This window comes from Styela clava, chromosome 4 (assembly GCF_964204865.1).
Source record: "Styela clava chromosome 4, kaStyClav1.hap1.2, whole genome shotgun sequence".
Lineage (NCBI taxonomy): Eukaryota > Metazoa > Chordata > Ascidiacea > Stolidobranchia > Styelidae > Styela > Styela clava.
In genome coordinates this window covers 13,524,348-13,537,569 of record NC_135253.1, presented here as the reverse complement: position 1 = coordinate 13,537,569, position 13,222 = coordinate 13,524,348, and the positions used below count along the sequence as shown (strand labels likewise).

The 13,222-nt window shown below is 33.2% G+C and overlaps 1 protein-coding gene across 1 annotated transcript; it reads right to left on the bottom strand.

The window, feature by feature from the left end:
• Positions 1–434: 434 nt before the first annotated feature.
• Positions 435–6,726, bottom strand: LOC120325885 (uncharacterized). Its single transcript, XM_039392061.2, has 10 exons — positions 5,998–6,726; positions 5,089–5,254; positions 4,315–4,402; positions 3,789–3,997; positions 3,267–3,413; positions 2,782–2,912; positions 2,440–2,539; positions 1,940–2,064; positions 1,591–1,711; positions 435–1,279 (listed from the first exon to the last, which is right to left on the bottom strand). The coding sequence occupies exons 1-10, from the start codon at positions 6,189–6,191 to the stop codon at positions 1,025–1,027; spliced, it is 1,536 nt and encodes a 511-aa protein (XP_039247995.2). The 5' UTR covers positions 6,192–6,726; the 3' UTR covers positions 435–1,024.
• Positions 6,727–13,222: the final 6,496 nt, after the last annotated feature.

Below are 13,222 nucleotides of genomic sequence, written 5' to 3'. Positions count from 1 at the left end.
TAGATTGAAGGTTAGCAGAAGCAATGTCTGTAGTTGGATGTTCACATAAAGCATGTTGCGACATTGGACGTGAGACAGCCCTTCGCTGTGAACAATCTTTCCAGTGGCATCGGTGCTTTCACCACATACTTCGCTGAAAGGGTTCAACCCCCATCTTGGATATTTACAAGTTTGTTTCCCAGTTTAACCTCTGGGAACTCAATTTATCATTTGAATTATGAGTCCATGAAAGCAATGGTCCGGATTGCCTTGTATTCGAAAATTCTCTCACTTGAAGCCCCAAATTTAGTCCCATTCTTTTCTTATTGCACTAATATTTAACAATATGAAGTCAAGGCTGCGAAGGTATCATAAATACTGGATCTTTTGCTTTCACCCTTTGTGTTTGTGATCACAGACGCATTAATTTTGCGACAAAAATCATGTGTTAATCATAAGTTGTCGCCTTTGTATTATTATTCATTTCAAATTTATACATTCTGGGATGCAGAATTAAGAATAGTGCATCCTTGACAAGGCAGGCCGCCCTTTCGCAAGATGGTGGTGATGAGCAAATTCTTATACAGAAATGAATGGCATTCTCTTCATATTGGTCAATTATTTAGATACGTCCTTGATATGGGCTATTTAATGCAAGTTACGTCAAATGACAGGTGATGCAAAGTGAATAATAATTCAAAATTGTTTTGTATGCTTAAAGTCGTAAGATCCAATCACAACACTCCAAGGAAACAAGCTTTTCAATAAGAATTCCAAATTTTTACAGAAGAAAAGCAAGGAACATGGCCCCATTGAAAAAGACTCTAACCCTGATTGACAATGATTTTAATTGTTTCTCTGCAATCTTTTATTAATAATGATATCTTGCATAATGAAGAACAAGGTTTGCGAAAAATACTGGTATTCAATAAAACATTAGTTTATTTACGGTAAGTAAGTACAAAGTTGCGCGATCCATGATCACAAAACCTTAAATTTTACAGATTATTTTCAATAGTGATGAACGTTGGCAGTGTTGCAAAAACTAAGAGTTTAGTAAAGGTTGTTCAACTTGCATTGCTGTGTAAGATGTTGGACGTTCCTTTTTGTTGATGGAAAGGTCTGGGTATGGTGGATAAGGATCATATTGCATTTCTAATGCAATATTTGATTTAGAAGCTTTTGCTGAAATCATTTCTTCCACCTCGTATTCCGAAATGTTACTTGTTGCTGTCTCCTTCCACCCTTCCAAATAATCATCAAAATTTAGGGCAGTTGTCCATTGCAATAATTCATCCACCTTGGAAAAAAGTACAAGAAATTGAAAGCTCCAAGTTTCAGAATTGCTTTGATTTGTATTTGTGATAGCAAGGCTGTGGAGTCAGAATCGTAAACACGACAGAGTAGGAGCCAAAGCAAAATTCGTCAATAGCGGTAAACTAAGTCAAAATTTTATGCAAAAATATAAATGCATTAAAGATAGCTTGTACACACCAAAGTAATTTTCTCAAATTTTTTTTACCAATGCAAAAAATAGTCTCATTTTTTGAAGTACAGTAAGAGGTACAAGTATTCTACTTCTGACACCCAAAGTCAATGAAAAAATGTTACCTCCCAATCCATTACTCCATCAGGTCCATGAGAGTCAACAGTATTTATCAAACCGTCAGCTGCTTTCTTTACTAATTCACTTGTTTCTGAATCTTCTATTTTTACTTGTAGCATTCCTTGCCTATATAAACAAACCAATGATATGATAAATATTCTATGAACATCGTAATAGCAACCAACTTTGAAGATTGGAAAACTATTCAGAGAATATGAATACTACCAACCCTACATATGTGAAATAATTTTGCTAATATGACGTGGTAAAAAGTAATCTGCATCGATGAGGAGTGATTTTCCAAATATGTATTCCATCAATAGATATTTATATTAATCTTGTATAGTTTCTTACTTGTACATCTTATGCATCCATGCTATTTTCTTTTGTCTTCTACGTCTTTCCAAATCTGATTTTCTTACAAGTTTGTCGTGATGAAACTCAACTGTCTTCTTTGAAGTTTCCCAGGTAGTTGGGTCCTACAAATATAATATAAATACAAAAATAATTATCGCAAAAATACCAACAAATTAGCATACGACAATTAGTTGAACAACATTGCAGTTTGTAGATTATAGATTTGTTCGACACAAAAATAAAATTAATATCCCATCTGAACAAATAAAATTTCAGTAGCACCCATAACATATTTACCAAATTTTCCAGTTATTACATTGTTTCATTTTTTGAAAAAAGAAACAGGAATTTCCTTAATAAATTCAGTCAGAAAATATTGAAAGATGAGAGCTCGAACAAGTTTTGTGAAAACAATGACCATGTTATTGATAAATTTGAAGACACATATCACTTATTATTGCATATATAGAAATATTATTTTAAAAGAAAACACTCACCATTGCTGCATGAATCAATCTGTCTGAAACCAACCTCCATCCATTATTTTCCACCCTCATATACCAGCCATCTTTTTCAGTATCAGGATATATAATGTTTCTGATTAGTAAATACAAATGTTATAAATTTGAAATTTATCCTTCGGAGAACGTTGTATTGATGGCTATTAATCATTTTGCTAATTCAACTCTGGGAATACTGCTGATTAAAATATTCAAATGCAAATTATTTTAAAGAAAACTGGATAAACAATTAACGTGAAAAAGTTGGTATGGTATTTCTTCTCAACGATCTCACAATATCAAAAAACTAGAGTGGCAACAAATAAATTATAAACCTACTTTGTATGAATCTGTTTCGATGTTGCTTGTTTTGCATCAGGCTTCGTATAATCTTTGGGACTGTTGGCACACATATCCACAACAGGTCGGTGAGTATATATTTTATAATATATATTCGGTGGAAATTTGTCCTAGAATGCAATGAGAAAGGTATTGTTGAAAAGTCTTTGATAAAGAGCAAATTTCAAGTTCTTAGATTTAAATTTTATTTTTAACAAAGTAGGAGATGCTTACAGAAAATTTATGACAGCAGAGCGTCTGATGGTTAATGTGTCTGGGTGTCTGCTGAATGGGCTCTGTGTGTCAAAACTTTGATAAATATTTCTATATGCTGTTTATAGTATTATTCCAGTAAAATCGCAAAAGAATTCTGAAGATCAATCCATTCAAATATATAGAACACACAAACTAACCATAACATGAAAAATATTACAAGGTGTTAAAATTTCATCGTTTACCTTATGATTTAAAAAGTATGAAATTACCCCAGCAAGTCGAAACTTGATGTGTGTTCCTGTGGCGGCATCAAGTAATTTTGCTTCAGCAGGATTGATACAGCGTAACATTAAAGCTGGACTTCCTTGTTTTCGGAAATTAATCAAATCTCTATAGTAGCGAAACACTTGCATATCCTGTATCGAAGTAAAATTATAAACCACTTCACTATATATAATATCTTATGCATTGATATGATCAAATGAGAAAACGACCATTTTATAAAAAACATTTTTTCTGATCTTCATTGTTTGTATCTTTTTATTGTAATTAGTTGTATATGTAAGAAAATTCATTGAATATGACACAAAATAGACAGCTTTATACTCTTGGAGGTAAATATCAGTTTTTATAGTTTTCGAATACTTGATTACTCACAAAATAATACCAATTAGATTTTCAGTGACAGAAAAAATGAACAGAAGATAACTTGTAAACTTGTGGGCATATAGATTGACCTGAGACAAGGCAAATCTGGATGATATCAAAAAAACATTCAAAAGTAGCCTTACAATATGCCTTCTCCATGCTTTTTGTATAACAGTAGCTGCTTGAGGTCTTGTATACTGACGTTTGATTGATGTTTGTTGAAGGCTTGGATGATTAAGTTTATCACGCTTTGAAATTATTTGTTTTGGTGATGATATTTTGACACTTTCTTTTCCCTCAGTTCCTGACGTTATCCCAGACAAAGTAGACTTGTCCGCTTCAAGAGATCCATCTGCAATATTATTTTATAAACGATTACTGCAACAAAAATGCAGTCAAGCCATCATAAAGCTAGATGAAGTCAAAAAGGAAATTCTTATATTTTGAATTTCTTTTTTGACACTATTTTACTAAATTAATATAACCCAGCAAAATTTGTAGAATTTTGAATTTGAAAGTTTGCTTAGTTAATTTCAATTTCTTATCTGCAAAATTTCTACCTTCTAGAAGTGAGTGCTTATGACCCTGTGCTGAGCAGATAAGAATTCACCAATATTGAGTCTATCTTATACATGAATCGAATAATATAGCAAATTTTTTTATGCCTACCTGTCTTATCAGTTGTGGCAGCATACCCAGTCGTATCACTAGATATTGTTTTAACAATGTCATTTGATGATGTTTTCTGCTCTTTTTCCTTAAGGAAAACAAATGGATGAAATTTTTTTTAGTCGGCATAGAAATACTATCCAGACTGTTTATGACTATATGGAGTATATGCCTATAGCGCTCATTGATATCGTTAACACAGATTGATAGCTGTGGCACAGATATATATAATGTATAGATACATTTTGGAATCCATGCACAGCTTTCCTTCATATCTGTTTAGCATAAGGAAATTTATATACCCTAGTCAAACCTCTTTTGCTCTGCATCAACAGTCACTGATATGAAAGTAGCTACTTTCTACTATTTTTTTTGGACGATCCGGAAGCTTTCTGTTTCGGCATTGCCTACCTAATTTAATACACTCTGGGTGACGTTGGGGCTTGGGATTTGGACCCAAGTTGTGTAGTTTGGAACTGAGATTTCAAACCTGCGAATGCATCGTCGTTAAGTCTAATGATTTAATCACTAGACCACAATGCCCGTTAAATGTCCAGACATCAAGTATCGAGAAAATACAAGCAAAATTGACTGTGTGGTACAGCCATCTTTGATGAATTGGTTTTAAACAAGCAATCCAGCATATAATCATCATTACTTTGTGCTAGACAAAACAGCTGTCCTTAGTCTGTTAGTGGCTTCCAATAACATAAACTAAATTATTATTACAACTGCTTGAGGTGATGCAACTGAAATATTCCGTATAGAACTTACTGAATGAGCAGAAATATTTACAGATGGTTTTGAAATATCTGAAGATGGATCAGTGACCATCGATATTTCATTTTCAACATCTCTACTTTGTGTCAATTCTTTTATTACAGGTACAGGTTCTTCAACATTGTCATCATTCTGAGAGAAAAGTTCTTTGAGATGAATCCTATATTTAAAATATAAGATTCACATTGACATAATATAATACAAGCCATGGAAAATTAAAATCTATGCTACATATATATTGTTGTGCCAAAATTTGAAGCTTGGAAAATACATACAAACATATATTATATTTTTAGTAGTTATAAGGCCAAAGAAGTGGTCTATGATATTAGTAGAATCATGTTACAAACGGCCTTCTGTTTGTCCTTTGTCAATCTGTGGCAATACCCAGGATCTAATAGGTTTCAGACAAAATGTTAACTGACCAAGTAAATGATAATGTTTTAAAGATAATTGTATAACTAAATCATAAAACTGTAAGAAACAGATACTATACAGTTTGGAGCATTGATGTTTAGAGTCACCAGCATTTCTGTGCTTTGAGAATATCTTAATATTGATGTTTTTGAGTTTCACCAGAATGGGTCGCTCTTTAGAAGTAGTATTATATCAAAATGAAGACTATGAGCACAACATCTTAGTTGCACTTGTATTTTTAACTTTTTAAATCCTTTTCATGACATTGCATTAATGTCTGTTTTCCTTATTGCATTGTCCTATTTATTTCACATGACAGCAGAAACATGAATATTATGATTGATTACACAGTAACAGGATTAGATTCAATACTATATAATGCAGTAATTGTTGTTCTTAAACAGTTAAAGTACCCATGCTAACTCTTTATGTGTATATCTCTTATATCTTCAGCAAGCAATGAAAATATGCAAGCATTGTACTCACCTACATAAATAACCCCTTACATGCCTCGATATTTCAATGGCTGCACAATGATTTCTTGCTGCGTTTGCATCTTTCGCTCTGATGAAGGAAAACCGAACAGACTTTTTTGCTCGAGCCAAATTAACCACGGAATTTGGGTCCCGTTCTTGAAATCCAGCATTGGACAGGATTTCAACAGCTTCTCCTTTCAGCATGTCGACTATATTGACTATGAAAGTTGGCGGACATTTACCAGTACGTTACAGTTGTGACTTTTTTAGACCCGGACCTCAATAACTTGTATACCTGAGAGCGTCATGTTTCCCTGTCAACCGGTCAAGGGTCAAACGCCATACCTTCCGATACCTAGTTTTCAGATAATATCATTGAGGTATATAAACTCAATGGATAAACAATTGAAATTTTATTTTTGCTACATTTTAGTTTTATGTTAAGATCAACAAAATGGCAACGAAGAACCAATGCGTCGCTCGTAAGTTGTTAGAAGCTTCGAATTCCGATCCTTGACTTCCTATTTTATTTCCGTGACAATATCTATTCAGCAAGCAGTAAATAGTGACGTAACACTCAAAATTTGGGTGGTCGCTCAGACACCGTATTCACTCAAGTTTTTAATGATTGTGAACGCTGACTAATTTCGGCACTTTGAGTGTTGTTTGTTGGTTTCTAGTTATGTTTGCAAAATGTAAGTATAAATCAGATAACTTATCTGTCACTTTGTCCTCACTTAGTTTAGTTCGGTTGCAGTTATCAAAAGCAACATGTAAAAAGGAGTAAACTGAGGAGGCGGAGGATTTACATATTTATCCCGAGGAGAGGAAGTCGATAAGACGACTTGTTCATATGAGAGAGAGAGAGAGATTTATTTCGTCAACCAGAAAAGAACAGTCATAATAATAAATAAATAATGGCAATAAAAAAATATACTTTTTTCGGTATAGACTGGAAGGAGCGATACGACCATGCGGTCATCGAAGTCAGTCCCCTCCAAGTTTACGCTGATAAGTTCACAGTAAAATATGACTATTAGAAATGGTTATAAAGTTCACAAAACAAAATTTGAAAAAACAAACAAAACAAAAAAATGAACTAAGCAATTGTTCAGGATGTTAACATCTATATATACAAATACACATGTTGAATGTACAAACAGCAAAACAAAAAAGTTATAAAACAAACAAAATAAATGTCGTATGATACAACTAAGAAACCCATTATTTCATTTGAAGAAATATTGCATTGATTTTGTGTAGGGAGAATAATTTATGAAGAGGTTAAATCACGATATTGTAAAAATATTGTAGCATCCGTCATGATTACATATTTGGAAAACATATGTAAGCGAGATCGGGATGCTATTTATCGTTTTGACATTCCATGTGATGATATGTGAAACCAATGACATTAAACAACATGATAGGCAACTCTGACGTCACTCCATAAGACTACAGGCAAAACATTGTATTTCATGATACGCTCCAATGCACATATTTCTCGTCGCCTTTCGCGTCCGTTTTCCGCTCGCTTTTGCTACTCGGCGTCTTTTTTACGTGTAGTACCTGCCTTTTTGCGTCTGTAACGAAACAAAATAATCTCTATATCTAAGAAGTTTTGCTTACTTGGAAAGCTGGAATAACAGGCAAGCTGTAAAGAGCAATTCTGGACATCATAGACTTTTTTTTTATCAGAGAAGATTACAAACGCGATAGCGGAAAGATTTGTGTGGAACATTTTGCAGATAATGACAAAGTTCAAAGTTAGTAATTTTAATGTTTGCGCTTAATCATTGAAATTTCATTTAAAGAGGGTGTCATACAAAACTGTGCTGCGATACAATTCCATAACACAAAGTTTGCACCTATCGAACTTGCTTTTGTAGGTGAATTTATTAGACATATTACATATTCAGTTAATCGTAGGTAACATTGCTGGTACATAATGCATCGTAGATAGGTTTGTTTAAATTTAGGAATTTAGCTCATAGCCCACTAATTAATATTATCTTCTATGCAGGAGGTTGCAGGGCTGAATTCAACTTGCAGCCTTACCGATCACCTGACGATGCTCATTTAGTTTGGCTCGAGCAAGTCTTCTTGAAATGCTTGTGTGAATGGAAACTACCTATATTTTTTGCCTTCCTCCGATTTTAGACAAATTTATTCTGAGGGATTTTGCATATAATTCTCACTGATTGTTGGCTGTTTATAATTCCTATTGATTGTGAATTCTGATTATAACAATGAGTTGAAAATTTTTTTACCTAATTTACTGGCACCTTTTTCTTGTCAATACTCCAAGCTGAGGTAATAAACGTGACAATACATTTATGTCATCTGGAAGCAAAATATGCACACTAATTAATAGTTTGGCACATTGAGATAATACATCATGACAGAAAATACAAGTTAAAGATATGTATGACCATCACATGGTAATTAAAATTAATAAAAATTAATAGGGGCTGTGGAGTATGGAAAGTTCAAGACAAAGAAAAGAACAAATGTTCATAGCTCATGAACTCTCAATTTTGCCTCCATTGCTTTGTGAAGGCCAATATATTTCGAGTGGCTGAATTGGTTTACCTTTATGATAGCAACGATTTTGTATTTAATATAGCGAGATTATTTCAATTTAATTGAAGTGATATAATTTCCCAAAGCAATGCTTGAATCGTCTAGAATAGATCAGTGGTGTCAAACTCATGGGTTTTCGAGAGCCGCATTGCATTTTGAAAATTGTAAAAAGAGCCGCAAACAGTTTTTGATAATGTATACTCAAAAGATATTTTTAAGATAGTTTTAGTTTGTGACATATATTGTGATGCAACTAAACAGTTGGATTAAGTTTTATTATTTTCTTCAATTTCAAATGCAATTACATATTAATATTTGCATTCCACTATTATTGCAACATTTGCAAGTTACAGTATTTATTATAAAAAATCGTAAAATTCTATGTACAACCATCAAAATCATTTTTGAACAAGCTTTGAATAAGGAAAGAATAATACATACACTAAAAATAACTTAATCTAAATATATGAACCTAAAATTAACAAAAATACTACAGTATAAACTCAATGTTTTAATAATTACATTTGTCCTGGCGTTTGGCATCTTTTTTGTGTCACCAGCATACTAAGGCCAGTCTGAAATGATTTTATAGTACCAACTCTAACTAACGAGGCCACGTGATCATGGGTTTATCTGGATCTTTACGAATGTTTAATTAATTCCAGTAATGCAAAAAAGTTACTTTTATCATTTCATGTATAGATCAGTAAAAAAACAAATGACAGATTTTTTCGACAAGACATTTCGCACTACATTGCGTGGCATAGGATTGCTTGAATTATTATTGATATTGATTTTTAGTAACTAAGTCGTTGTATAATTATATTAATATACAAACACATGGAAATTTTCTGTTCGAAGTTGGTCTTCGAATTTGTCATATTGACTGCTGAGCTTATTGTGTTTTTTGATTGTATCGATGGAAATATGACAAATTAAACAATGTGCTTCAGAATTTTGTGAAGAGCAGAAATGTTTTCTTCGAAAATGCCACCTTCTTCATGTACTTTGCGTTTAATTTAATTACTCAAGTGTTTTATTCAAGTATTCTTTTGCTAGCTTGATGTGTATTCTTAATTGTGTCAAAATGTGGACAAAAAAATTAATATTCCAAAACTACTTTCAGTAAATTGTTTTCTGTGTGAATAATCAATTTCACTTTAGAAGGTTTGAAAAATCTATTACATTTAGATAAAAAAAAAACTTCCAAAATACTATAACAATTATTGTTAAGCGTTCGAGGGCCGCACTGGAAGTTCTCTGGGGCCGCGAGTTTGAGATCCCTGGTCTAGATTGAAGTTGTTCAAAAAATATATGATAGTATTTTATCATGAATGATGATTATACCCCTTCCGGAATTTCTTCTATAGTACTACCAAAAGTTGATGAACCAAATATAACACAGGTGCAGTGAGGTACCCGTAATCCTCATTTCCAAAGCTGTTTTAAGTATGTCTGGCGTGTTTTGTGCCTTTTTACAAATAAGACCGCTTATGCAATCTTACGCTTTGGAATTTTTAGTTATTTTCCTCAAGCCCTGCAGGATGTGGGGGCCATACACAACTCTACCGGAGGGTCAAATGCCTTTGCATGCCTCCATAGGTTGATTTTCTATTTTCAATTGCATTATATTTCTTGGAATCACACTGTCACTGATATGTCGCCAGACTTCTGATATCTCCCCGTCTGCTATAGTTGTCCTGTGAACAAATAATAGGAAATTGAGATTAGACGAATAGTTGAAAGTTTTGCTTTATGTCGGCTTAATTTCTTGATTGATATACTTACTATTTCTGCTATTGCCTCTTGTGCTGCAAGAGTCTCACAATGCTTAGACAGGTTTGTCCACAACTTTCACATCTGAAGAAAGAGAGGAGATTTATTTTCGTTAAGAATAAATAAAGCAGTCTATATGATTCAGAGTGGAAAAGCTAATAAATCCAATATCTCATGTTTTATTTAAAAAATATTTTACTGAATTTGGTATATAAACCAACTAATAAAAGGGTTTAGTCAGAAAATTACAAGCATTCGTGGCTCCAAATACTTGAGAAATCAGACTATACAATATAGACCGGTATGAGTGAAATGTTAGGTGAACTTGTTAACACTTTGATTCAATACGCAAATAAAAGTGAATGCGTAATAGTATGTTACAATGAGCAGCAATCAACAATGAGTATATATCCTCACTGATTAAAAAAATCTAACTGGAGGTGCATGAACTATTTGAAACCATAAGGGGTAAGTAAATATGTAATTTCGGCAAATGGGCAACTACGTACCGTACTGAATTAATAACTTCGTAGTATTTGACAAAGGCTGGCTTTCCCACATGTACTTAACAGTGTGATGCCCGGGTGTGATATACAACAATAGTATTCACCTTACCTTTTACCGATTTCTTTTTACCCCAACTTTTAAAAATATCATTAAAATCGACAACAACTGTCAAAGCAGGCACGAACACCATTCGTGCTACGCCTTGAAAGCAGCACACATCCGCTCGTTTTCGTCTCGTCAAGTATGTGCATTGGAGCGTGCTATCGAATACGATCTTCGGACAAAAATGCCGGAGTTGCGCATCATGTTGTTTAATGTCATTGGTGAAACCTAACGTTAAAACCGTTATCTAATTTAGATTGCCTGCAATCGGGATACAAATTTCATATCCAATGACAATTGTATTGATTGAAAACAAAATGAGAAAATAGGAGATGGGTTGAGTCGCATGTACAGATTAACATAAATTTAAAAAAGTAAATAATTTTTTCTCCGTGAAATCAATTTTTGAATGAATGAGATTTGTGAAATGAAACAGTTTGGGAAATCAACTATTACACTATTATTTGAAAGTGAGGAGTAAGCCCCACAAAATAAAGAACAATTATGGCTATTGGACTACTATACTCAAATGCAAATTTGGACACATAACAATTGTTTGATCAGCAAGGAGCGAGCCTTACATGTACGAAAAAATTACAGGAGATAAACAACATGGTACTCATGTAAAAACAATTGTTTAATGAGAGGAATCAGCCTTACAACAAGAAAGATTTCTGGCAAATGGGTGACTGCAAAACTATTATATAGGCTACCCCAAATAAGAAACAATTTTGGTAAACATACAATCAATAGTCATATATATAAATACAATTCAGGTTGTATAACTATTATTTGAAGCAGTGAGGGAGTAAGCCTTTCAAACAAGACGAAAACTGTGGCATATGAAAAACTAAAACCCAATATTTAAATTGGTAAACGATAACTATTATTTGGAGCAGCAATAAATCAGCCTGGCAAATAAAAGGCAGTTTCTGCAAATATACAAGTAGCCCTCATATATAAGTGGAAATTTGGATAAATAAACATTCTTTGAAGTAGCGATTCAAATAAACAAAAGATTTTGCAAATGCACAAAATAGTTCTCAATATAAAGAATACGGATGAATGAATGATGTGAAGGTAAGGCAGTTTTTGCAAATACACAAATAGTCGGGAAAGGGCTCAGCCCCCGAATTAGATGACAATTTTTTGCAAAAACACAATAGTAGGCTACTCAATATATAAATATGGATAAATAAACTATTATTCAAATCAGCAAGGGTTCAGCCTCAATATTAGATGGCAGTTATTGCAAATAGACAAATAGTACTCAATATATAAATATGGATGAATTAACTATTATTCAAATCAGCAAGGGTTCAGCCTCAATATTAGAATGCAGTTATTGCAAATAGACAAATAGTACTCAATATATAAATATGGATAAATACATTAATATTCAAATCAGCAAGGGTTCAGCTTCAATATTAGATGGCAGTTATTGCAAATACACAACAAGTACTCAATATGTAAATATGGATAAATAAACTATTATTCAAATCCACAACGGTTCAGCCTCAAACTTAAGGCAGTTATTGCAAATACACAAATAGTAATCAATATATGAATACGAATAAATTACCTATTATTTGAATCAGCAAGGTTCATCCCCGCAAAAGCAAGGTTCATCCCCGCGAACCACGGACTCTCGAACCACCATCCCACGAACCACCATCCTGCGAACCACGGCCTCTCATCATGTTGCCAGTTTATGCCGAGTACGGTATGAGATTAATTAGCCAGTTATTTGTTCCAGATGCATGGACTTGGTGGTGGAGGAAATTTGAAATGTACGATGTAACAGGCTGGTAAATTATTTGTGGAAAAAACAAAAAAGTGTACATTTTTATAACAAAATGGATGCATCAAAAAAGAAATACAAATCATGTGTAATCAATTAGCTGGTGAAGAATATAGAAAGTGCATTGTCAAAAAATTAGAAGAACTAGTGACGGAAAACACAGTAAAGGAAGCGAGTATGTCGGTCATGACATCAAACTTAATGAAAGCATCAAAACAAATAATTGTTATTGAACGTATTGATACCGGTGCAGTGTTCTAATCTAATTAATTTGCATTTTAAATAAGTCATACGACTCATAGTAGTAGTATATATTTACACGTTACCTGTATCAAGTTGGAAATTGAAAGATCGAAGATCGCAAACTACCGGTATCATTGAACTCGGTCTGTGAACCCGGAAACAAATGGACTACAAAAATTAAAAGCAATTTACACTACAAATGGTAGACAACAAAAAACAGGAT

Bases quoted from the DNA above. Each gene is read 5' to 3' on its own strand.
- LOC120325885 (XM_039392061.2), bottom strand. From the start codon at position 6,191: ATGCTGAAAGGAGAAGCTGTTGAAATCCTGTCCAATGCTGGATTTCAA. The intron at 2,065-2,439 runs GTGAGTGTTTTC...TTATATTTGTAG, and splicing joins GATTGATTCATGCAGCAATG to GACCCAACTACCTGGGAAAC. The intron at 1,280-1,590 runs GTAACATTTTTT...CTTTTTTCCAAG, and splicing joins ATGGAGTAATGGATTGGGAG to GTGGATGAATTATTGCAATG.